This window comes from Oryctolagus cuniculus, chromosome 13 (genome assembly GCF_964237555.1).
Source record: "Oryctolagus cuniculus chromosome 13, mOryCun1.1, whole genome shotgun sequence".
NCBI classification, from domain to species: domain Eukaryota; kingdom Metazoa; phylum Chordata; class Mammalia; order Lagomorpha; family Leporidae; genus Oryctolagus; species Oryctolagus cuniculus.
Window position 1 is genome coordinate 104,383,588 of NC_091444.1, and position 25,907 is coordinate 104,409,494.

Below are 25,907 nucleotides of genomic sequence, written 5' to 3' on the forward strand. Positions count from 1 at the left end.
TGGGTTAAAGGCAATTAGTTAACAAACTATGATTTTTTTTTATTCTTTGTACTCAACAACATCACAAGAACAAGTCACAAATGGCAATTAGTAAAGTGTTATCACAGGAAATGTTTCCTTTAAGAATTTCCTTATCTTAATTTTTTAAAAGATTTATTTATTTGTAAGTCAGGGTTACAGAAAGAGAGATCTTCCAGTCACTGGCTCACTACCCAGATGGCCACACTGCCAGGGCTGAGAGAGGCTAAGGCTAGGAGCCAGGAGCTTCATCCAGGTCTCCCATGTGGATGCAGGGGCCCAAGGACTTGGGCCATCCTCCACTGCTTTCCCAGGCACATTATCAGGGAGCATGATTGGAAGTGAAGGACCTGGGACTCGAACTAGCACCCATATGGGATGCAGGCATCACAGGTGGCAGCCCTGTCTTTATCTTCAAGTGATTAGCAAAAATCTTGAGGTTTTATAAGTGACACAAAGTTGTAAAAGCAAAACCAAAAGGTAGAGATTTCTACAGCTCAAAAATGAAATAAAAATTAAGAAGAGATTTCCATATTCAGTACTTCCTGTAGCACTCAAAAACAATAGTCTAGCTCCAAAAATATATTATCAACTTACACTGAACTTGCCCATCCAGGACAAGGGAACAAATGTAGCTGGTAGAAAACATATTACTTGGGGCCGGCACTGTGGGACAGAGGATAAAGCCACCACCTGCAGTGCTGGTCTCCCATAGGGTGCTGGTTCGAGTCCCGGCCGCTCCTCTTCCAATCCAAATCTCAGCTATGGCCTGGGAAAGCAGTAGAAGATGGCCCAAGTGCTTGGGCCCCTGCACCCATGTGGGACAGTTGGAAGAAGCTCCTGGCTTCGGATCAATGCAGCTCCAGCCATTGTGGCCATCTGGGGAGTGGACCATTGGATGCCAGATATCTCTCTCTCTCTCTCTCTCTCTCTCTCTCTGCCTCTCTATAACTCTGTATTTCAAACAATCAATAAATAAATCTTTAAAAAAAGAAAAGAAGACATATTACTACTAAATAATAATAATAGGCTCTTTGTTAATCTACTGAAGAGTACTTTAAGTTTATGAAGGTTTACAATTTTATGTGGTAGGTACCATAACTTATGTATCTCTTTATACACTCAGACCAAAGGAATTTTATACATATTGCATACTCAGTAAAAAAAATTGCTAATGGAGCACTTTCTCAAAAGAATAAATTAACAGATGTATTATATGAATAGTTAGTTGACAATAATATCCAACTCCAGACATCATTCTTCATACTCTCAAACTGGGTATGCTTAGATGTGTTTCTATACATTTTTAGTTTATTTGACAGGTAGAGTTATAGACAGAGAGAGAGACAGAGAGAAAGGTCTTCCTTCCGTTGGTTCACCCCCTAAATGGCCGCTATGGCCGGCCGCCGATCCGAAGCCAGGAGCCAGGTGCTTCTTCCTAGTTTCCCATGCAGAAACAGGGGCCCAAGCACTTGGGCCATCCTCCACTGCCCTCCCAGGACACAGCAGAGAGCTGGACTGGAAGAGGAGCAACCAGGACTAGAACCAGGCGCCCATATGGGATGCTGGCGCTGCAGGCAGAGGATTAACCAAGTGAGCCACGGTGCTGGCCCCTAGATGTGTTTAAGATGCTAGAAACAAGCTAGAAGAACACATTAAGAATATATTATCACAACTGACTTGGCATCTATGGGCAAGTATGTTTAGCAACCATGTTGGAAGACAGTTTGATCTGGAATCTCAGTTCTGAGCAACTGGAAACAGAACTGTCATGCCCAGAAGGCCAGTCTGCTTTGCGCAAGCCTGAAATATCTTGAACATGGTACTTGGGACTTCCAAATGAAATAAATATTCCTGGAGACAATGGGCAAATATGTGTCCCTTCTAGATTTGCAACAGCAGATTCTTAGTTCCTTGTCTGCATGGTCAAATGTAGCACCTTGTGCAGAAATACGGAGAAAGACACTGGGGAAGGTTACCATAGGATTCACAGGCACTGGGACTCTAAAACACTCACCTGTAAACATGAACCTGCTGAAACAAATCATGACAACGTGTGAACAGCATGGCAGCCTATCAGCTGGCCTTAACTTTATTACATTGATGAAGAACATAGGACTCTGGTTTCTTTTTAAGTATAATTTTTTATATTTATGTAAACTGGTAAAAGTATAAACTTGAGAATGGTTAAGTAAACCATAATGCAGTTATTCAGTGAATATCTATGTAACTTAAAATTGCGTTCAACAAAACTATGAATGATATTTAAAATAAATACCAAGTTTTTAGACAGATTCTATACACTTATATAGGCATTTGGGTAAAAACTATAACTGAAAAGAATTAAGTCAATAACAGACTTTTTTTAGATTTATCTATTTATCTGAAAGGTAGAATAATAGAGTGAGAGGGAGAGAAGAGGGGAGGGGGAGGGAGGGAGGGAGAGACAGACAGACAGACAATGAGTATCTTCCATCTAGCGGTTCACTCCTCTGATGGCAGCAATGGCCAGGGCTGAGTCAGGCTCAAGCCAGGAGCCAGGTGTCTCATCTGGGTCACCCACATGGGTGGCAGGGGCCAAGCACCTGGGCCATCTCCCACTGCTATTCCAGGTGCATTAGCAGGGAGCTGGATCAGAAGCGGAGCCGCTGGGACATGAGAGGTACCCACATGTGATGCCGGCATTACAGGAGGCGGCTTTACCCTACTCACTATGCCATAAAACCAGCCCCAGTAATAGACTTTTGAAAGGCCTAGTAAAGGTTTTATTTCTTTACATTTACATTTCTTTACTAAGCATGTAATATTTTTATAATTAAGAGATAAATATTTTAAAAAGACATTTTTTAGGAAAGAATTCACTTTGGGAAAAGAATTTTTGTTCCAAATAAAGACCTAATTAACCTGCCTGCACCACAGTTTTAAAATATCAGCTCTCTAATTGAAACATAGTTAATATTCTGAAAACTGGATTTTTATAACTTTTAATTATTAAAGATTATTCATTTGAAAGAGAGAGAGAGAGAGACAAATATCTTCCACCTACTGGCTTACTCCCCAGTGCCTGCAACAGCCAGGGCTGGGCCAGGCTGAAGCCAGGAGCCAGGAATTACATTCAGGTCTCCTGCTGGATGGCAGGACCCAAGTACTTGAGCCATCATCTACTGCCTCCTGTGTGCATTAGCAGGAAGCTGGATCAGACAGGACTCGATCCCATGCAATCCAGTATGAGATGGGGGCATCCAAAGCGGTGATTTAACCTCACAAGGCCTGCCCTGGAACTTTTAATTTTGACTTAATTTAAAATTTACAGAAAAACTAATAGTGTAAAGATATCTATATATTCTTAACTAGATTCACCAAAGGCTTTCATTCAGCTATATATATATATATATATATATATCTCAATAGGCAGATGCTTCTAGCTTTGTATGCTTTTCTTCTGAACTATTTTAGATTAGGTTGGAGATAGTCTCTCTACCCATTTGTATGTCCTACAAAAAGCACATCCCCACAGAAAACCATTACAACGACTGAAGTTGGGGAATTTAATATTGATGCAGTATTAACATCTAATGTACAATCCATATTATAATTTCACCAACTGTCACAATAATTTCCTTTGTAGCTACTTTTCTCTACCCAGGATGAAATCAGGTATCCTGCACTGGATCTGTCTGCCATATTTGCAGCCTGATTTGAAACAGTTCCATTGCATTTCCTTAGCCTTTTTGACCTTGACATCTGAGACATTGTTTCAGATATTCTATCTACCACAATGAGCTAATGAGTGAATGACTGATGTTCAAGTTAGCCTGCAGGAGGTTTTTTTTCAAATTTGGGAGAAGATGATTAACACAAACGGATCTCTATCTAGCAGTCTAATAAGATTATATGAATTTTTAAAAATAACAATGAAATCAATAAGTAGGCATAAAAAAAGTCTAACAAAGAAAAGTTTCAGCCAGTTGGGGAGAAAGAAGATGGTGGAGCACCAGAGCATCAGCCCTCAGAGCACAGCCCACGTGTGGGACGAGAGGAACTGAACGCAGCTGCGACTCGGAAACTCACCCCCTTCCTTACAGGCGGGCAGACACGAGCTTGAGAGAACGACAATACATGGAGTGTGTGAGGGGATGAACAAGCAAGGTAAACGGAGCCTTCTAAATAACAACAGAAATAGCGGGATCTGGGAGTGTTTAATCTACACAAAACATGAGGATCAGAACACTACACGTAGGACCTCACGTGATGCTTACAACAACTAGGGAGCAGGGTCTCTTGTCCTCATTACACAAATGCACATTTGAAGCTTCAAGGGGTTACACAATTTAGGCAAGATCTCAGTGCCAGGACACAGTGGGGTTAGGATTCAAGCCTGAGGCTAGCCCATAGCTGACCCGCTTAACTACTGCATCACACTGTGGGCAGAAAGTCAGCCTTGAGATGAGCAGCCAGGAAGTCCAGCGTGGTGTGGGAAGTGCCCCAGTAGTGGGAAAGAACATAGCCCCAGAACAACAAGGTCACTGCAGCACTCAGGGCTCCAGACAGACCGACTGCCTGAGAATTCTCCCAAAGGCCATTGACCCCATCTGCTGGACACAGGTAGGGACTGGAATCCAATCTCTTGTGAAAAGCACTAATAAAACAAAGAAACACAAAAATGTAAAATCAGGCAAATGATGAAGGCAAAAATATAAGAGTGGGCAATGAGAGGGGAGATTCTGCTGCTCTAAGTGGAGTAACACCGTTTAGGTTTTGATGGGACAGCAAAGTGTAGCTTCAAAGTGACCACAAGACTCATGTCAGGCCCGCAGTAAAGGTGATGGTGCTGCTGATGAAAACATGCTCCTGTTCTGTTACTCTATCCTCGCGGAGCTCAGGGTCAGCACTGAAGACGGACACGGAGCCTCGTCTGCAGAAAAGTCAGATGACTCCAGCTCTGCTGCCATGAAGCCCAGCGGGCAGAGAGGTGGTGAGGCACGAGCTGATCCCAGGGTCTGAGCAGGGCCTTGCTCATAGTGTGCCTTAGAGCTCAGCCCCCCTAAACTGCACCACTTTTTCACCCACAACTCCATGTTTCCAAGTCTCTCATTACTTCTCTGCCTCCCCACCCTGCCCAGCACAGGTCTCCCGTATCACCAGCGCTGGAGGTGGCCAAGTTGGGATTATCGCTTGTAGATATGAGCCATCTGTTGGCGGGGATTTATCTGAGAATGTACAGAAGCCAAAGGCAATCCGAAGGACAGAAGAAGTAAGCCTGAGAGGCTGGTCGAGTGTCTGCGGGAAAGAGGGAGAGGCTTCACCGAGGACAGAACTCCCACTAAGGTGCATTGGAGGAAGATGAGCTTGTCATCGGCTTGTGCTCCCGCAGCCTGGGAGAGAAGAGCCTGGATTTGAAGAGACAGCTCGACAGCAGTACTCGGTTATTCTGAAACCCTGCTACTATCCAAACGTCAGGTCCTGTCAGCTCACATGCAACCACCAATTCCAAGAGAGAGGCCAGGAAGACGGTCTCTGGGCTGTCGGCACAATTTCTAATCATGTCATTTGAACACACCCTTGATGGTCTTCACAAGCCTTTTGTTTACTGTAGCCCAGCTCTAAACAAAGATTTCAGAAAGCAGTTCACAGTGTAGCAGCATTTTTAAGTCATATTTATAGCTTCTCTAAGAGATCAGGAACCTATCTTAGCTCCTTTCTCCAAGGGGGTAACAAGAAATGGGAGACTTGGGGATCCCTTTCTAGATCCACAGCTACAGGAAGTGACTTTCCCATGCCCCATCCTGCCTACTAGGCAGACTCATTTCCTCCCCAGCGTTCCTTCCTTCTTCCTCTTCCCGCTTCTCAACCCAGCACGGGTTGCTACAGACTTTTGCTGGCCCACCTTCCTTCTGATCCATGGAGAATCCATTCAACAAGGGTTCTAGCTTAAGGCTGGTTTTGTAATGGGGCAGAAGGTTGGAGATAAAGTGCTAGTGATGCATGGTATTTACGCTTTGCCACTTTACACATATCATTAATGTTTACGTAGGTCCAACTGTATCAATGGGACACTTACTCCAAGGTCTGTGGCATGCACTGTGCTAGCAATTCCACCTACATTATCTCACATTTCGGGTGTTTAATGCCTTCTCTGCCTTTGGCCTCAGTGTTACCTGTGGTCATTCTTTCTTCATAGATATCTCCTCAAGAAAGTATGAAGACTACCACCCACATAATTTGCCAGGATACTATGATTTCAAGAATCAGCACATTAAAACAGAGATGTGCAACATGTTCTAATAAATTAAAAATATAAACAACTTTTGCACAGTCCTTGGTGGATGTCCCCGGTGAGCTACAGCTCGTATTCCTGGCCAGGTTGTTATACTGCTTCTTTAGATCAAGGAGAGATTAGTGTTGGTTTGTCATGCAGCCTGACAAGGCCATCAGGAAAGATGGATTTGGTCAAACGACACTCTACTGGCTTCAAATTATAATCTGTAGCCAGCTTCCTGCTGTGTCACTGAAGAAGGTCAGACCTGGCTGAGTGTGTGCTGAGGTCCCAGCTGAACCAAAGCAATGCTCAATAATCAGTAGTCTACTGAAGACCATGGCCTTTCTCTATGGCTGCCATGAGCACAACATGGGAGGTAGACTCACACAAACAAGCAGCCTGTGCTGAGACAGTAGGTCCAGTTTAAAGAAAGAAAGAAAAAGAGAATCGCTGGCTTTTAAAATAAGGAAGAAAGTAGGAGTGTGCAAATTAAATAAAGATAAGTTGTTAAAGGTTAGCCAGTTACTCTGGGCGGTGTTATAAGCAAATGGCATAGTCATTCCCTGGTTCTACAATATTTAGATGTTTTATTTCAGTCACAAAGTGGGAGCTGAGAACAAATGTGGGTAAACCAGATACAAAATACCTTCGCAGAACATAAGCTGAAACCTCGTCCCTTAATCCTTCAACGTTGAATCATATGTTACGTCTGGACCACAAATGGGGAGAAGGCCACAGTAGCTATGGTGTCCCCATGGCTTAGGGCACACATTCCCACATGCACACACATGTATAACCAGCCAGAAAACAGGGTTTCATCAGTGCTCATTGTATGGTCCCTATTGCTGCATAACAAGTTACCTGAAATGTGAGGGTTGAAACTGCCTGGTTACCAGTTTGCAGTTCCTGCTGACATGAAGTCAGGACAGTGCAACTGGACTCCCTGCTGAGCATCTCACTAGACTGGAATCAGGACTTTCACTAGGGCGTCTTCTCTCCCAGGCTCAGGGTCTTCGTCCAAGTGCGTCCAGGCTTTTGGATATTTCGTCCCTTACAACTGTGGGGCACACGTTTCTGTTTTCTCAGGGTCTTCGTCCAAGTGCGTCCCTTACAACTGTGGGGCACACATTCCTGTTTTCTTGCTGGGTTTCAGAGGGGTTTGCCATGCATGAGGCCCAGCCACATGGCCTTTCTCACAACAAGCTTGTCTTGTTCTTCAAAGCCAGCAGCTCCTGTTTTCTCTCCTCTTCTCTCCCTCTCTCTCTCTCTCTCTCTCCCCCTGCCCCCACTCTCCCCCTGCAGTCTGCTACAATAGAGACACATCACACTCCTGTAACACTAGAGTGAGCAAGCCACCACCTTTGCTACACAACATGGCCAAGCAAGGGAGTGACCACCCCGTTGTATTCCCAGGCCTCACCCATGCTCCAGGGGAGGGGATGACGCCGTGTGCAAGGAGGCAGAATCTGGAGATCACCCTAGAACTCTGCGACTACAGCTGCTACTCAGAACAAAGGCTGAATTCGGAAATAGAAGACTGAGGGCACAGCCAAATGTCATTTCTCTCTGGAACCCCCAAGTGAAATGGACACAGTGCCAACATCAGGAGTAGGCTTCTAGGTGGAGGAAGGGGGTGGGGCGGGGGGAGGAAATGCTATTTAATGATCTATCAGTGTTTCCCCAGTTTCCAGATGAAGAAAGTCAGGGCTCAGTCTCAATGTCCTCTTTCATGTATGCCCAGCAGAGATGCAAATTCCTACACAGAAACCATCCAGTTATTCCTATGGTGAAACAGGTGGCTTCACAGGAAGTTAGGAACCCAAACCCTAACTTCTACGGAAAGCACTCCTTTTACCACCATACTCCTTTTCAGTGAATGATATCCAAGAGCTACAAGCCAACAAGAAAACACCACGTTCTCCGGAGACAGAATACACACAACATTCAAGCTGTAGCACTGGCATTTTCTGGAACAGAAATAAAATAGCCAGATGAGCACATTTTGATTCTGGACTACAAGCCCTGCACAAGCATCTCCCTCTGAATGGGGTGGACCGAAAATGACGCGGGGCACTCTGCAGTCAGGCTAAGCCAGCGGGAGAGTGCTGGGAGAGCCACTCCCATGCCTACTCTCCATCACCTAAGATTCTGCCCAGGCAGCTGGGACGGGCCCTGGCGGTCTTGAAGAAGGAGGCAGCCTTACTGGGAAGGGGCCACAGGGCTGGCCTCAAGGCAACTCTTAGGAGCCAAGAGTGACCCCAGGCTGGTCAGAAAATGAGGGTCTCAGGCCAGCTGTTACAAACACCTGAAATCCTACAACAGCCTGAAACAGCTTTTAAGAGGAACTTGATACTCGGAGACCACACTCCAGGGACACCTTGATCTTGGCCTGCTGAGCCTTGTGCCGAGGATCCAGCAAAGCCAAGATGAGAAACTGTAGAATGAGAAATTTGTGTTGCTTTAAGCAGCACCATGTGTGGTAACTTCTTATACAGCATAGAATACCAACATGCAAAAAAATGAATAGAAAAGTAAAAAAAAAAAATCACAAAATCAGTTTTGGAAGCTCGCTGAAGCAACACCATTCAGTAAGTAAACCACAACTGGCCTCGCCCCGTAACTACAATATTTTCACGCTTCCTAAATGCAGGGACAACAGAAATCAGCACATACATTCTGATGCGCAGAAACACAGACGATGACAAGCCCAAATGGAAACTCCCGAAGTGATGAAGGTGTGCCAAACCATGGGGATGCAACCACGGGACTCCAACAGGACGAAAAGCAGGTCCGATGGTGGAGCGGTGTGTGTTACATGCATATGTCCAGTTCCACAGAAACTAGGCACTTACTCTGAAAGTTGTTCACGGAGAAGACGCGAGGGTGGTAGAATCCCGCTTTGCAAACGCACTGATAGGCTCCCAGCACGAACCCCAGGCCTTTGATGGGCATACACTGTGAAAGAGAGCACACCGGGATACTTAGTCACAACCTAACCCACAGCGAGAAGACCAGAAGCCTCGCAAATGTCTACCAATGCTCATGGCTGCAGGACCAACACACTCTTCAGAAATACTGCTTTTCTTGGGCTCTCATTTTAGGTTTGTCAACAGACATGTTTCTAGAAGCAGCAAGTGGAACTTCCTCCTAAACCTATGCCTTTGCACTGTGTCTGCCACACATCTTTACCTCCTGTAGATGCCAGAGGGAGTAATTACCAGACAGCCTTTTTTTTTTTTTTTTTTTTTTTTTTTTTTTTTTTTTTTTTTGGCATGTCTCACATAGCATCTCACTGCTTCGAGGAGTATTTCCATAGTCTTTCTATCAAAGCAAAAGTACACAGGTACTTAGGTGGCAGGCAAACAGATAAACGGAATTAGAGGTGTGGAAATTGCTTTTATGATTTAAATATTCATCAGATTTCAAACTTGGATCAAAATAACAAAAACTTGGGGAATAATGGAACAAGTAAATTTTAAAATGAAAATTTAAAAGAGAAAAATAAAGACAAACCAACAATCTCAAGAGTAATTTACCTAAAATACAGTTCATGGATAAATGTTTAAACATACAAAAATAAATAAATAAATACAATGATCAGCTTTCCAAATATGTCACACCAACATTTAACAGACAATTACTAAAAACTTAATCTTGGCTTCTTTCAATTATATTAATTAACCCAAACAAATTTCAGCTGAACATACTTCATTTTTACATTCAATTATATAAGCAAGGAATAAATTATATTAAACTGTAAATACAACATCAATAAATTAGGAGTGTTCCAAGAATCTAATCCACAATTAAATTTCTTTTCTGCTTTGTTCTACCAAGACACCAACCCTTTGCATTTTTGTCATTATAGTCTACTAGAGGAACTTATATTTAAAATATACAAGCTATCCCTTTGATACAGAGACCCTTGACAGATAATTCTAAATAATTTAAATAATAATACCACTATTTAAGCTCAAATACTAAACATCAAGATCAATATTATCATGAAAACTCCATTAGGTAGAAAAATATAGATATTTACATATAAAGTATAAGAGCTAATAAACGTTCTAAGTCATAGTAAGAAATACCTGAGAAAGAGCTTTCTAAAGGACTTCCTTAAATACTTTATTTCATCATGGGCAGACATCTGGTAGAGCAGTTATCATATGGGATACCCACATTCCATATTGGAGTATCTGGTTTGAGTCTCAGCTACTCTACTTCCAATCCAGTTTCCTGCTAATATGTGCCCAGGCAGGCAGCAGATGATGGACAAGTAGTTAGGTTCCTACCACTCACATGGGTGACTTGGATTGAGTTCCATGCTCCTGACTTCTTCTGCCTGACCAAGGCCTGGTTACTGTAGGCATTCATTGAGTAAACCAGGAGATGGCGATCAATTCTCTATATAACTTTTATCATCTATCTATCTGCCTTTCAGATAAAATGAAAATAATTTTTAAAAAATATGTTATTTACAAGAAGATCCAAATTTCCCAGCACCATTTGTCAATAAAAGCAAAAATAGACAAATGGGATTACATCAAGGTAAGAAGCTTTGGCAGTGAGAAAGGAAACACTCAACAAAGTAAAGAGGCAACTGTCAGAATATAATTGATAAAGGATTAATATCCAGAGTCTATAAGAGCTCAATAAATTCAACAACAACAAAACAAATAGTCAAGAAATGGGCAAAGGACTTGAACAGGCATTTTTCATAACAGGAAATTCAAATGGCCAACAAGTACATAAAAAAAATGCTCAGGATCACTAGCCATCAGGGAAATGCAAATCAAAACCACAATGAGGTTCCACCTCACCCTAATTAGAACTGTTCTCATGCAGAAATCAACAAACAATAAATGCTTACAAGGTTGTAGGGGAAAAGGTACCCTAACCTACTGCTGGTGGGAATGTAAACTGGTGCAGCCACTGTAGAAGACAGTATGGAGATTCCTTAGAAATCTGAAAACAGATCTACCATATGACTCAGCCATCACACTCATGGGAATTTACCCAGAGGAAATGAAATCAGCATATGAAAAAGTTATCCATACCTCCATGTTTATTTCAGCTTAATTCACAATAGTTAAGATATGGAATCAACCCAGATATCCATCAACCTAAGACTGGGTAAAGAAAATGTGGTATAAACACACTATGGATTACTACTCAGCCATAAAAAGAATGAAATCCTGACTTTTGCAACAAAATGGATGAAATTGAAAACCATTATACTAAGTGAAATAAGCTAGTCCTCAAAGGACAAATATCATATGTTTTCCATTATATATGGTACCAGAGTACAAAAAAGTAAGGTATATGAATGAAATTGACATTTGAGGATTTATTACCGTTTATAGCCCCTGTATCTACTGTTGAGGAACAGTGCTTTTTTTTTCTTTTTACTGAATTCTTTATTTAGTATTGGGTTACTCTTACGATTTTAAAGTAAACTAAAAGTATGTCACTGTAAAAAGAAGAAGAAAAGGTGGGAGTGTGGGTAGAAGGAAGGGTAGAATGGCAAGTGTCACTATGCTCCTAAATTTGTACATACGAAATACATGAAATTTGTTCATCTTTTGTTCACTCTCTCTTTCTCTCTTTCTGCTTCTCCTTCTAGCTCTGTATGACTCTGATTTTCAAATAAACAAATAAATCTTTTTTTTTTTTTAAAAAAAGCACTAATTCCATGATGCCATGACTCAGCACTGAAATAGTGTATCATCTGAGAATCTGAAATGCTTAAGGAAGATTTGAAAGTTTATGGGAATAAGAGTATGCTCTGTTATCAGCCAACCTCAGATGTGACAGGGGAAAGAAGAAGACATAGAAAACATTTAACTGATTTGGTGAAATACTGCTAACCTCCATAATTTTATAACATAACCCAGTGACATAAATTATTACTTACTTCAAACTTTTTGTTATATTCTTTTTTTTTTTTTTTTTTTTTTTGGACAGGCAGAGTGGACAGTGAGAGAGACAGAAAGAAAGGTCTTCCTTCCATTGGTTCATCCCCCAGTGGCCGCTGCGGCCAGCGCGCTGCAGCCGGCGCACCGCGCTGATCCAAAGCCAGGAGCCAGGTGCTTCCTCCTGTTCTCCCATGCGGGTGCAGGGCCCAAGCACTTGGACCATCCTCCACTGCCTTCCCGGGCCATAGCAGAGAGCTAGACTGGAAGAGAAGCAACCAGGACAGAATCCGGTGTCCTGACTGGGACTAGAACCCAGGGTGCCAGCGCCGCAGGCAGAGGATTAGCCTATTGAGCCACGGCACCAGCTTTTGTTATATTCTTAAGTTATCTTTTTTTTTTTTTTTTATCTCAAAGGAAATAAAAGTCTTCTTTTAAGGAGTGTGTGAACTCAAGAGGCTTCCATAGCCTTGGCAGCTCATGACAAGAGCCTCATGTGATTACGGACGTCATAAAGAGTGTCAATTGTTCAATCAACAATGGGAGTCACTGTGCACCTTCTCCCCATGTAGGATCTCTGTCCTTAATGTGTTGTACTATGTGAATTAATGGTAAAACTACTACTCAAACAGTACTTTATACTTTGTGTCTGTGTGAGTGCAAACTGCTGAAATCTTTGCTTAGTACATACTAAGTTGATCTTCTGTATATAAAGATAATTAAAAATGAATCTTGATAAAGAATGGGATGGGAGAAGGAGTGGGAGATGGGATGGTTTCAGGTGGGAGGAGGGTATGGGGGGGAAAGCCGTTAAAATTCAGAAGTTGTACTTTGGAAATTTATATTTATTAAATAAAAGTTGGAAAAAAGATTTATTTATTGGAAAAGAAGAGCTAGAAAGAGAGAAGGGGAGGGAGAGACAGAATTAGAGAGAGAGAGAGAAACTTCTTTGTGCTGGTTCACTCCCCAAATGGCTGCATTAACCAGGGCTGGGCCAGGCTACAGCCAAGAGACAGGAGGTTCATCTGGGTCTCTAATATGGGTTCAGGGGCTCAAGAACTTGGGTCATCTTCTGCTGCTTTCCCAGGCCATTAGTAGGAAGCTGGATCAGAAGTGGCACAGCTGGGTCTTGAGCAGGTGCCCATATGGGATGCCGGGGCTATGGGCAGTGGTTTAACCCATTGTGCCACAGTATTGACCCCGAAAATGAAATTCTTGCATTCAGAATCAATGAAAGCATATTATCTGCTACACCCTGCATCCATGACGAAGGGGCTTATGTGGAACCCAATGTGCAACAGTTCGCGTTGGAGTACGCAAGCTACGTTTGCTTACTCTTCTATCAAGTAGCCAACCTCCTCCATCTACCACCGCCATTCCCTAGCTACTCAATTTCTCTTACCTCCCAAGCAAAGTTCTACATTCTCAAGATTATAACACTAGCTTTGAGTCTAGTTTTTCCTTAAATACTTGTATGTATAATGACTACTGAAGTAACATTTAGCCTACTTGGACTGAGAAACTGATTTTTACAATTTTATTTTCTCCTAAGGAATTCAATATATAAACAGATACCCTCTTAACACAGAAGAAAGGTGAGAAAGGATTCTGATTTTTACTCCAATATTAATTTAAGACATCTGCTGCAGGTACTCAAGATATTAATGTCATATATTGAAGTCACAACTTTCCTGCTTCATATAAATCAAAGGGAACAGGCCTTCATCTTCCTCCATACACTGAGTTTTTCATATGAAGAGTTTCGGTCCCCTGGGAGTGAAGCAGCTGCTCCCAGTACTGCGTGCCCCAGCCACGAGCAGAGATTTTCTAAATAGAGTTCCTAAAAACCCACGATAAAACCAGCAAACCAAATTCAATAGCACATTGAAAGGATGGGACCACAAACAAGCTGGATTTATTCCTGAAACACAAGGATGGCTCAACATGAAAAAAAATCAGTGTAGCACACCACATCAACAGCATGAATTACCAAAGCCACACAATCATCTCAAGAGATGTAGAAAAGGCACTTGGCAAATTCAACACTCTTAAATGACAAGACTTCCCAATGAAATAGGAACAGAAAAAAATTAAAGGCAATATATAAAAAATCCACAACTAATATCACACTCAATCATGAAAAACTGAAAGTTTTTCCTCTAAATTTAGGTACAAAGTAAGAATGCCCATTATCATGTCTATTCAACACAGTTTGGGAAGTCTTAGCCAGGGCAATTAGTCAAAATCAACAATTAAAAGCCATTCAAAAAGGAAAAGAGAAAGTAAAATTATCTCTGTCCACAGATGATATGATCTTATATGTAGAAACCCTTAAAAATCCATGCACAAAACTGACTAAGCACATACCCAGAAAATTGGCAGGATACAAAACTGACATCCCAAAATTGTCAGTGTTTCTATATACTTACAATGAACAATCTGAAAGGAAATTTTAAAAAACAACCTCATTCTTAATATCAAAAGTAATAAAACAGGAATAAAATCAATGAAAGAGGGGGAAGAATTACACACTGAAAAGTATAAAACATTGCTGAAAGAAATCAAAGAAGGTACAAAGAAGTTTAACAGTACCCAGTGTCATTGGAACACTGGATTAAATGACTTAACCTTGTAAAAATATTCATATTTTTCAGAGCAACCCACAGATTCAACACAATCCCTGTCAAAGTTCCAAGAACTTTTTCCAGAAAATAAAAAGAAAATCCAGGGGCCATTATAATGACGCAGGGGGGTAAAGCTGCCGCCTGAGATGCTAGAATCCCATACGGTTCAAGTCCCAGCTGCTCTACTTTTGATCTCGCTCCCTGATAATGCACCTGGGAAAGCAGCCGAAGATGGCCCAAGTGTGTGGGCCCCTACACCCAAGTGGGAAACACAGAAGAAGCTCCTGACTCCTGGCATCAGTCTGGTCCAGCCCTAGCTGTTACAGCCATTTGGGGAGTGAACCAGCAGATCCATGACCTCTCTCTCCTCTCTTTCTCTCCCTGTCTTTGTAATTCTGCCTTTCAAATTAATAAAATAAATCTTTAAAAAAAAAACACAAAAAGTAAATCAAAAAAATTTTATGGAATCTGAAGGATGCTGAATAACCAAAACAACCTTGAACGAAGTGGGAGACATCATAATTCCTCATTTCAGAACATAGTCAGAAGCTACAAGAATCCAAACAGGGTGGCACTGGCATAAAGATAGATAGATTGAGAGATAGAGAGATATAAAATCTAGACTACTGGAATAAGACAGAAAGCCCAGAAATAAACCCTTAATTGTAATGGTCAACTGATCTTCAACAAAGGTGCCAAGACCACTCAGTGGCAACAAAACAGTTTCCTTAGGAAATGATGTTGGGAAAAATGGATATCCACATCCGTCGAATGAAGCTGGCCTAACACTGTACACAAAACTTTATTCAGTGTGATTCAACCTAAGCATAACAGCTAGAACAATGAAAATCCTAGAAGAATAATATGTGGAAATCTTCATGACACGGGATTTGGGGATGATTTCTGGGACATGACAGCAAAACCACAGCCAACAAAACCCAAAATAGACTAATGGGACTACATCCAACTTACAAACCACGTGTCAATGAAAACACTCAACAGAATGAAGACGCAGCATACAGAGCAGGATAAAACATTTGCAAACCTTGTATCTGATAAGGGACCAAGATCCAGAGTACATAAAGAACTTCCACAACTCAATGACAAAAATAACACAAACAATCCAATTTTAAAACGGGCAAAGGACTTGAACAGAGATTTGTCCAAAGAAGATATACAAGTGGCTAATGGGAAGATGAAAAGATAGTCAACATTCCTAATCATTAGAGAAATGAAAATTCAAAACCACAATGAGGTGTCACCCTACAACTATTAGAATAGCTATTATCAAGGAAAAAAAAAAACAACTACCCAATGTTTATGAGGATATGAAGAAACTGGATTCCTTGTACACTCCTGGTGGTAACATAAAAAATGATACAACTACTGTGGAGAGCAGTATGGAAGTTTCTTTAAAAGTAAAAAACAGAATTATCACATTATCCCACAAAAATTAAAGTATGATTTCACAAGAATTAAAATCAGGCTCTCAAAAATATACATCTGAACTCAAGTTCAGAGTTGCACTATTCTAAGTAGCCAAGAGTATTCCAAATGGCCATCGATAGCCAGTTAACAAAATATGATATCCGACTATTATTCATACTTAAAAATAAGGAAATCCTATAATATTCTAAAACATGATTGAGCCTTGAAAACACTACACCAAGTGAAATAAGCCAGTCACAAAAACAAATACAGTATGATTCCACTTAGAAGTGACATTTAAAGTCATTAAATCCATAGAAAAGAAAGCAAAGTATTGGTTGCCAGGGGTGAGGGTGCGGGGAAATGGGAATTTACTCCATGAGGTATAGAGTCTCAATTTTGCAAGACCAGGAATTTCTAGAGATCTGTTGCACAGTCATGTAAATACAGTTAACACTACTGAGTGGCATTGTTAACTAAATTGATTTAGCACTTGATAAGCCAAATTAAGATGGCTACATTTTATATTTTTTAATCCACAATTAAATTTGTTTTAAGAAGAGTTTGGAGCAGAATGGTATTTTCATCCTCAAAGATATGTGCATAAACATGACAGATCACATCAATTCAGCATGCGGTGAAATTCACCTCGTGTGTGCCAGCCCACTGCTGGGAAACACAATGGCACACACAGCCAAGCCTGGCCAGCCGCACAGAGGGCATTTAGCCTAGTGGTTAAGATGCCTGCACACCACACTGGAGTATCTGGGTTTGATTCCAGGCTCTCGTGGTGGCCCCAGCTCCGGTTCCAGCTACTGACTCCAGCTTCCTGCTAATGCGGACCAGGGGAAGACACAGTGATGGCCCAAGTAACTGGGTTCCTGCCACCACGTGAGGTCTGAATTATGTTCCTAACTTTAGTCCTGGCCACCACTGTACACATTTGGGAAGGGAATTATCCTTTACCCTTTAACAGGAAAAGCTAGATGTGCCACAAAATCACACTTATATACCTAAGAGTCACATTTATGTGTGTGAGAATTATATTTTTATATAACCCTAAAGAAAAACTAATTTGGACTGAAAAGAGGAGGTACAAAAAAAGATGCAGAATTAATAAAAATTGAATTCAAAATTTTCCAGAAAAGGGCCTTCAAATGTCTTTCTTCTTGTTTCTTCTTTTTTTTTTTTAAATTTTGTTTTGGACTCTTTCTAAAATGGAAAGCACTGCCTGGCTTCTCTAGACTGCCCACCATGACTAGAGTCTCACGTTTTCTTCTGAGTCGGAACCACGGCGTCACACAAGAGATGCTGAACTGAGCAGAAAGACACAAGCGCCCCGTGCAGCCACTGAAGGGCTACAGCTGCCTTCTCACAGGCTGAACACTCCAGATGGCTGTGCTGTCTGAGTTCCTGGGCTTACTTCCCACGTTCCTGCCCTCTTCGCTGGGAGCCACCACCTGAAACATGGTCTTACCTCTATTCCCCCTTCTAAATGAGAGCTAGGATTGCCTGTGTCCCTGGAAACTCATCTCCAAGCGGGCCAGATTAACAGTGAGGAACGCAGCCAGTGGTCAATGTGCTCTGAGTATCCACTGCACGCCAGGCACTGTTCCAAATGCTGCACAATATTAACTCAGTTCTACATTCACTCTCTTACTGTCTCCATTTTAAGACGAGAAGACTGAAGCACAGGCTAGGAAAGCGACGTGCTCAAAGGCACACAGCTGGAAACCAGGAGAGTCAGGATTCTCGGATACTGCGCCGGTCAGAAGACAGTAACAGCTGCTCTCTAGGAAACATGGGAACACCGCAGTACTGTGTTCCAAAAGCAAGGGGTGGAAGCCAATGTCAGATCCCTTTGGAATCAACTTTGAGTGCTCTAAAAGTTTAAATTCTTGTATTCTTCTTGGTTTTTGGAAATATTCCAGATGAATCCGTTTTCTTGATCAGTAATCTTCAACTACGTGGAGGTTATTAATTTTAAGACATATAGATGAAATATGTTTTATGAAGTACAATTAAGTAAGCCCCATGCCTGCTACAACTTTTATAAATAAACCTCTGAGGCTGAGTGTTTGGTGCAGTGGTTAAGATGCCATTTGGGATACCCACACGCCACATCAGAGTGCATGGCTTGAGTTCTGGCTCCATTTCTCACCCAGCTTCCTGAAAATGTACACCCTGGGAAGGCAGCAGATGTTGGCTTGAGTACTTGGGTCTCTGCCACCCATCTTGGAAACTTGGATTGAATTCCAGGCTCCTGGCTCTGGCCTGGACCAGTCCCAGCTGTTTCAAGTAGCTGGGGAGTGAAACTAATGGATGGAAAAAATTTCTCTGTCTCTGCCTCTCTTTCAAATAAAATGAAAATAAATAAATCATTTATTTAACAAATATAGCTCTTCTAAAAAAGGAAGGAAGGATGGAAAGATGGATGGATGGATGGATGGGAGGGAGGGAGGGAGGGAGGGATCTCTCCCTTTCCAATGCAGAGTTCTAGAAAGCCAATCTCCATCTGGGGTGTGCCAGTGGAGTGCCGCTGCTGCATTTCCTGAAAAGCGGAGCCCCTCTGTCCAAGGCGACTCTGGAGGCCGGCTTGCTGACAGTTGCTCTGAATGGAACGGGCGCCAGCTGGGAACAAGGCGTTTCCATGGAAGCGCAGCGTGTGCTTCTGTGCTCACCTAACTAACTGCGGGAATCTCCCCTCTGTCCTGAACGTCCTGAGCTTGTTGGAGAGACAGAAGGCAGCACCTCCGAGGCACCGAGGCACTGAGATGCAGAGTCTGACACTGGCACGATGAACGACTGACTATCGGAGATTTTAAAAAAAGAGCACCTTTCGTTGATTTATTTCTTGTTCCTTCATTATAATTTGTGAAGAAAGACCATAAAATGTTGGATCTGCTCATGGGGAAAGGGGTTTGGGGGGCTTTGCACTGAAACAGATCAATTCAATTAACATCTCGTGATCCGCCCCCCCCCCCCAAATATCTGCAAGTTTATAAAGCAAAAGGGAAATGCTCCATCAGAAAGGCCTCCAGGCCAGGGTAGGCAAGCATCACCCACATATTTCACCCATGCATCTTCCAGGGAAACAAACCCACGAATAGCAAATAGCGCAGGATTCACCAGGGAGAAAAGGGGCTGCAACTCATCTCTAGGATTCAGCAGCTGCCAAAACCTGGCTGAAGAGGCCTAACGGCTGGGGGTGGCAGTGGAGTGGAGGACGAAAATTCTTCTGTGATACAGTTTGAATCGAGAAAGAAACTGCTCTCTCATTAATGTCTGGGGTGCCCCTGTGACAGTCAGGGGAGCCCCTGTGACAGTCAGGGGAGCCTGCTCTCAGCAAAACAGGCCTTGAGGCAGACACCTCAGCATGCGGCACAGACACACCCCGAGTCTGCGCCTGCCACCCTGACTCAGCAGGATGCTTTGTGGGGGCTGAACTGACTTGCAAGAATGTCAGCCTTGCGTCTCAGTCAGTAGGGCTGACTCTCCAGACCCCTACAGAAGTAACCCCAGAGGCTAAACACAGATTCTTAATGTGTTCAACGCTTTTTAGAAACAAAACATTGTCCTCCATTAAACCACAAACTTGGGGCAGGCAGAGTGGTGCGGTAGCTGAAGGCACTGCCTGCTATGCCAGCACACTGCGTGAGTGCAGGTTCGAGTCCTAGCTGCTGTACTTCTGATCCTGCTACCAGCTAATGCTCCCGGGAATGCAGTGGATAATGGTGTGGGTCCCTGCCCCCCATGTGTGTGTGTGTGTTTCGGGGGAGGATCTGGATTGAATCCCAGGCTCCTGGCTTTGGCCTGGTTCAGCCCCGACCATTGTAGCCATCTGGAGAGTGAACCAGTGGATGGAAGATCTCTGTCTCTTTGTCACTCCTCTCCTCTCTGTAATCCTGCTTTTCAGATAAATAAACAAATCTTTAAAGGTGCTTCCTCCTGGTCTCCCACGCAGGTGCAGGGCCCAAGCACTTGGGCCATCCTCCGCTGCACTCCCAGGCCACAGCAGAGAGCTGGACTGGAAGAGGAGCAACTGGGACTAGAACCCATATTGTAGTATCTGGGTTTAAGTCCTGCTTCTGCTCCCAATTCTAGCTTCTTGAGATGCACACTCAGCAGGTGTGGGTCCCTGCTACCCACATCGGAGACCCAGACAATTCCCAGCTTGACTACTGCAGGCATCTGGGGAGTGAACCAGTGAGTGGAAGAGCTCTTTCTGTCTTGGTCTCTGCCTTTCAAATACATTTTTAAAATTTTTTTTAAAAATTAATTTTAAAAGAAATCGTATTTTTATTATCAGTTAGTTGAAAGAATCAAACCATTTTATCCCACTTTTGCTGATAGAAATGGCGTCTGTGTGCTGATATTTAAGGAGAAACCCTCAGGACATTAAAAGTCATTCTACAAAAATCATATAAATGCAGAATGTTTGTATGCACCAAGTACTTGGCTGCCTCTCAAGAATTTAGAATCCGAATATACATTTGCATCTCCCCAGTGAAATGGTGGAATGTTTTTCAATAGTAATTAGCAAATCAGCTAAAGAATAAAAGGCATGGGACTAAACCAAAAGGCAGGAGCTACACAGCCTATTAAACGCTAAATCAAAGCTAAATGCTCTATTCCCAAATGACAGTAAGTTTTTCTCTTATTAGAAGGAGAAGCTAAAATATCACTTATTACTTGCAAAGAAAATCATTTTAATTGATATAATTGCTACCATTCTCAGCTGAAATATATGCAAGAGGTTTTTTTTAAACAGTTTTTTTGTTATTCTACAGAAAATATCCAGATGCATGAATGCCCTCCATCCACTATCAAGCCACCAAAAACAACACATTTTTAACAAGAAAAATGTTAGATATTTAATGTACAAGAATTTTTCCAGTAGTTTATGAATACCTAGTTCTGTAAAAATGCTACTTCTAAACCTTTCTGCAGGCCCTATGTCATAATCCCTAAATGAGAACACATTCAAAGTCTGCCCATGCTCTTTCAAATACCAGAGCTTTAGCAGGCTTTCCCTTATCTACTACTGGAAAGGTAATTCTGACCCCTACAAGATTACTTGTGGACGGAAAATACGAATTTTAAGAAAAGAAGCTATCTTCTTAGCATTTCTGGTACCTGTGAGTGGGAAAGTCAACTACAATTGACAGGTACGTTAGTATTAAAGGAAAAGTCACAGTTGTAAATATATATTATATACTATAATATATAAATCTTCATATATATAATTTATCAAAAGTCCAGCTATGTTTTCTGAAGAACTAACCAGTTAATCCTAAAATTTGTAGGGAAATGCAAGTGACCCAGAATAGTTAAAACCATATTGAAAAAGAAGGGCAGCACTGAAAAGCTCCTACTTCTCAACTTGTACCCTTATTACAAGACTGTAGTAATCGAGGTAGTGTTGTGAGAGCAAATGAAAAGACACACTGATCGATGGCACAGAATTGAGAGTAAAACACAAACCCTTACGACTGATGTTTGACTAAGGTTCCAAAATAATTCAATGAGAGAAAGACAGTCACTTCAACAAATGGTGCTATGACACTGAATAATTTTATGTAAGAGAATGAAGTTTTACTCACATGTCATATCATATACAAAAATGAACTCAAAATGAACTGAAGCCCTAAACATAAGAAATAAAACTATAAACATCCTAGAAGAAAATGTAAGGATCAATCTTCATGATATCGAATTTGGAAAAAAAGTCCAAATTGGACAACCAAAAATGAATATTTTAGACTGTCGAAATTAAAAATTTTTGTGCTTCAGAAAATATAAAGAAAGTGAAGGTTCACAGAATGTGAGCAAATATTCGTCATCCCTAGATGACAAGGGAATTTTATCCAGAGCAAACAAGAGCTCTTACAGCTCCACTGAAAGGAAACAGAGGCAGGCAGGCGGGCAGGCATTTGGTCTAGCAGTTAGGACGCTAGGTGGAATGCCCGCTGGCCACTTTGGAGCGCCGGGGTCCAATCCCCGTGTCAGCTCCTGACTCAGCCTCCTGCTGATGCAGACCCTGAGAAGCCACAGTGTGGCTCAAGTGCTTGGGCTCCTGCCTCATGCAAGGGGGAACGGAGTTCTCAGTTCCTGGCCTTGGGCCCAGCTGGGGGCCGTTGTGGGCGTTTGGGGTGTGAACTAGCAGATGCAAGTCTCTGCCCCTCAGATAGAAACGTTTGTCTAGATATATAAAAGATTTAGAAAGAGACAAAAAGAAGTTGAAGGAAAATACAGCTTATTTACATAAAAAACAAACCTAGTTTCCTAGAATAGAGCCTTGGTCACTGTGACAGCTGGGGCAAGATATTCGCCTGTTTCACAAAGCAGAGACTTTCCTGTTGAATTTCAATGTATTACTCCGTATACTTTCAAACATGAAGGGAACACTGGTAAATCACCGTTTTCACAATTTTCAGCCTTTCTGCAGAATCTGTGACTTACTCGAGGTGGTCAGGAGCCTCGCCTGCCCCAATCCTACAATAAGATACAGCGAGCACAGCAGTGGCATTCAAGCAGAGCTCTACATCTTACATTTAACTTTGAGGCTATGGTCCCAACTTCGACTATTTAAAAAAAGCCATTCATGGAAACTTCTAGTGATTTAAAACTTGGCTTCTGTTTTCTGCTGGATTCAACAGTTCTAAGTAAGCTAAATCCCCTTCACAAAATTGAGGTGTAAGAGGTAACTGTTGCAAAGCACTTTTTAAATTTCAAAGGCTACAGAATGTTAAACAATAGGCTTCAATACTACAAAAATTAACTATTAAATAAAAAATTGAATTGCACTGGAGAATAAAGTACCCAACAGCAGAAATCTGTTTCCCCTCAATTGTTGATATTTATAGTCACGACTGCTCTTCCAGAATTCTAACAAGGCTGTGTAACTGTGGAAGGGACAGCATTGTCACGGCGGAACTATAATACCAAGGATGCCGAGACATACAAGCACAGCTGTAGAACAGTGGCTTAGAAAGACCCACGTCAGACTCTTAACCCCTTCCCAGCACTGTATGTCGCCTCTGGTCTATATTTCTTCAAGTATTTCTCTTAGCATCTTCAATTCCATTATAACTTTGTAATGACCACGTTCAATACTGAGACACTTTAGGAAGAATTAGGAAAATGACATACTGTTCAGTGCATATTCTGGTTCTACAAATATCTAAAACATGGGTCAGATGCATCAGACATGAACAAAAGGAAATTCAGTACATTGTAATACTCTCAAAATGATATCAGGTGTTGGCTTTATCTCCTTTGACACTGAAGAGATCCCTAGAACCTGCCTTTAACCTGCCCCAAGTACAGCTAATAGGATAGGCTTATGTGACTTGCTAATAGGGTAGGCTTATGTGACTTGAGCCTTGGATATTCACACAAGCATCAACGGTTGCAATGACAGACGCAGCCAATCGGCTAAACCATATTTGCTTTTAACTATTAATACTGTGGACTCATTAATATTAACTTAAGAATACACAAAGCTTATACTCTACAAGGTTCTAGAAGTGAGACATTTTAAAGCAATATTAAATGCCAAGGAATATGCTTCAAGGCTGCACGAATGTCTCCCTCTGCTTATTTTTCATTGCTACCCAACGCACTCCCTCTTACCTGAGACAATTCAGGACGCGCCTTGCTCAGCTGCAGGCCATTGCTGGGCTTGCTGTGGAGCTGGCTGTGTTTGTTTTCATTAACTAAACTGGAGTGCTTAACTTCTCCCTGTGCTATCATTCGTGACACTCAGAACAGTTACTGACCAGTACAGCACGGACATCAAGCAATCAGAACAAACGCTGGCCATGGTACTAGAGCACGGCCCTGGAACCCCTCTCCAGGGTGCAGCTCTGGGGTTTGGCTCCTACAAACCATTAAGAACCACAATACTGACGCAGTCCCATGGATGCTCCAGACCTGGGTGTTATCCTTCAAATAAGCAAGTCCTCACCTGATTCGAATGAAGAAATGAGATTCCAAATGCAAGGAGACAGTAACCACCTGGCATTTGGTGACATTCAGGAAGGCTGAGATGCTCCCACAAATTCCTCATCTCCTGAATTGTCTGATGTTGATATTTCATCCTAAATCCCCAGACAGGCACCGCCACCACCACCCCACACTCCCAGCCCCCACCAACAGTCAAATATGAAGATTGTTGTTGCCCAGCCACACCACCACCCTCTGCCTCTGCCTTCTGTCTCAGCTGCCACACAGACTGGCCTAACCCTCCCAACCCTCCTACCCTCAGTCTTTGTCGACCCTTACAAATGGGGTCACATTTTATTTCAAATGTTAGCTACCCTACTGGAAACAAAGAAAACCGAGTTTTAAGCTGAATGCTAAGAATGCCCTCCCTTCAAGGGCACATCCTGTGGTGAGGAGAGGGGGAGCACAGCTGGGGCACCCACCCTTCTCTGTAGACAGACGGCTGCTTGGGCGCACAGCCTGTACAGGTGCCACCTCTCCTGCAACGACTCCCAATCCCACCTGGAGGGAGCGGACTACTCTTCTCTTTGCATTTTAGTTGTATTTTTATTATAACCCTTAGGATACTGACTTTAAATCATTTTTTATAGTCAAGTGGGCTGGTAATTAATAGCAACCAGATAATTTGGAATGAGCTAAGGAATGAATGATACACTCAAGTGCAGGAAATTAAAATGCTAGGACGAGCTCATGTCTTTAGAACATCTTCTCGGAGCTGACGCTTAGCCGAGCAGTTAATATACCTGCATGCTGTGTTCACAGACTCTGGCTCCAACTCCACACTCCAGCTTCCTACTGATGCAGACCCTGGAGACAGCAGTGCCTGGGTCCCTGCCTCCCACAGGGGAGACCTGGATGGTAGTTCTGGCTCCTGGCTTTGGGATGAACCGCACTCCAATATGTGATAGGGCCTCTGAAGCCACCTAACTCACCATGCACCACCATGTCCACCCCTCTCAAAAACATTTTTGGACTTATGATTTTTCCCAGATGTACAAAAAAATAGAAAAATACGTGCTGAAAATGGACGCTTACAATTCTGCAGTGCTGTCTCCCCACACCTCTGTTTAAGGTATCTTGCCTACAGTTAGATGATGTTAACAACTCTGAAAACCAGAACTGAAGGAATCAGTACCCAGTTGTTTCGAATTCCCAGAATAATACTCCTTTGTTCAAAATAACTACGAGAGCACTTTGAAACATGAGAGCTTTATAGAAACTTCATATACTTCAGAATTCTTTCTTGGAGTAACTTACTGGAAAGGACCCCTATTATTAAATGGGATGTGTGTGTGCAGCCATGTGTGGCCTCGGTCAGCAGCTCACCCCCAGGGATGTCATATTTATTTACTTATTTATTTTTAATTTTTTTTCACAGATAGAGTTAGACAGTGAGAGAAAGACAGAGAGAAAGGTCTCCCTTCCATTGGTTCACCCCCAAAATGGCCACTATGGCCACAGCTATGCAGATCCGAAGCCAGGAACCAGGAGCTTCCTCCTGGTCTCCCATGGGGTGCAGGGGCCCAAGCACTTGGGCCATCCTCCACTGCACTCCCGGGCCACCGCAGAGAGCTGGGCTGGAAGAGGAGCAACCGGGACTAGAACCTGGCGCCTATATGGGATGCCGGTGCTGCAGGCGGAGGGCGCCAGTCCCCC

General features: G+C 42.5%; 1 protein-coding gene across 2 annotated transcripts in view; it reads right to left on the reverse strand.

Moving 5' to 3' along the window:
- The window catches only part of GPR158 (G protein-coupled receptor 158), a 351,668-nt gene that overhangs the window by 172,209 nt on the left and 153,552 nt on the right, over positions 1–25,907 (reverse strand). For both annotated transcript variants that reach the window (XM_051820964.2, XM_002717291.5), the window contains one exon: positions 9,130–9,232. In XM_051820964.2, coding sequence (XP_051676924.2) covers positions 9,130–9,232 — 103 coding nt within the window. The remainder of the gene's footprint in view (positions 1–9,129; positions 9,233–25,907) is intronic.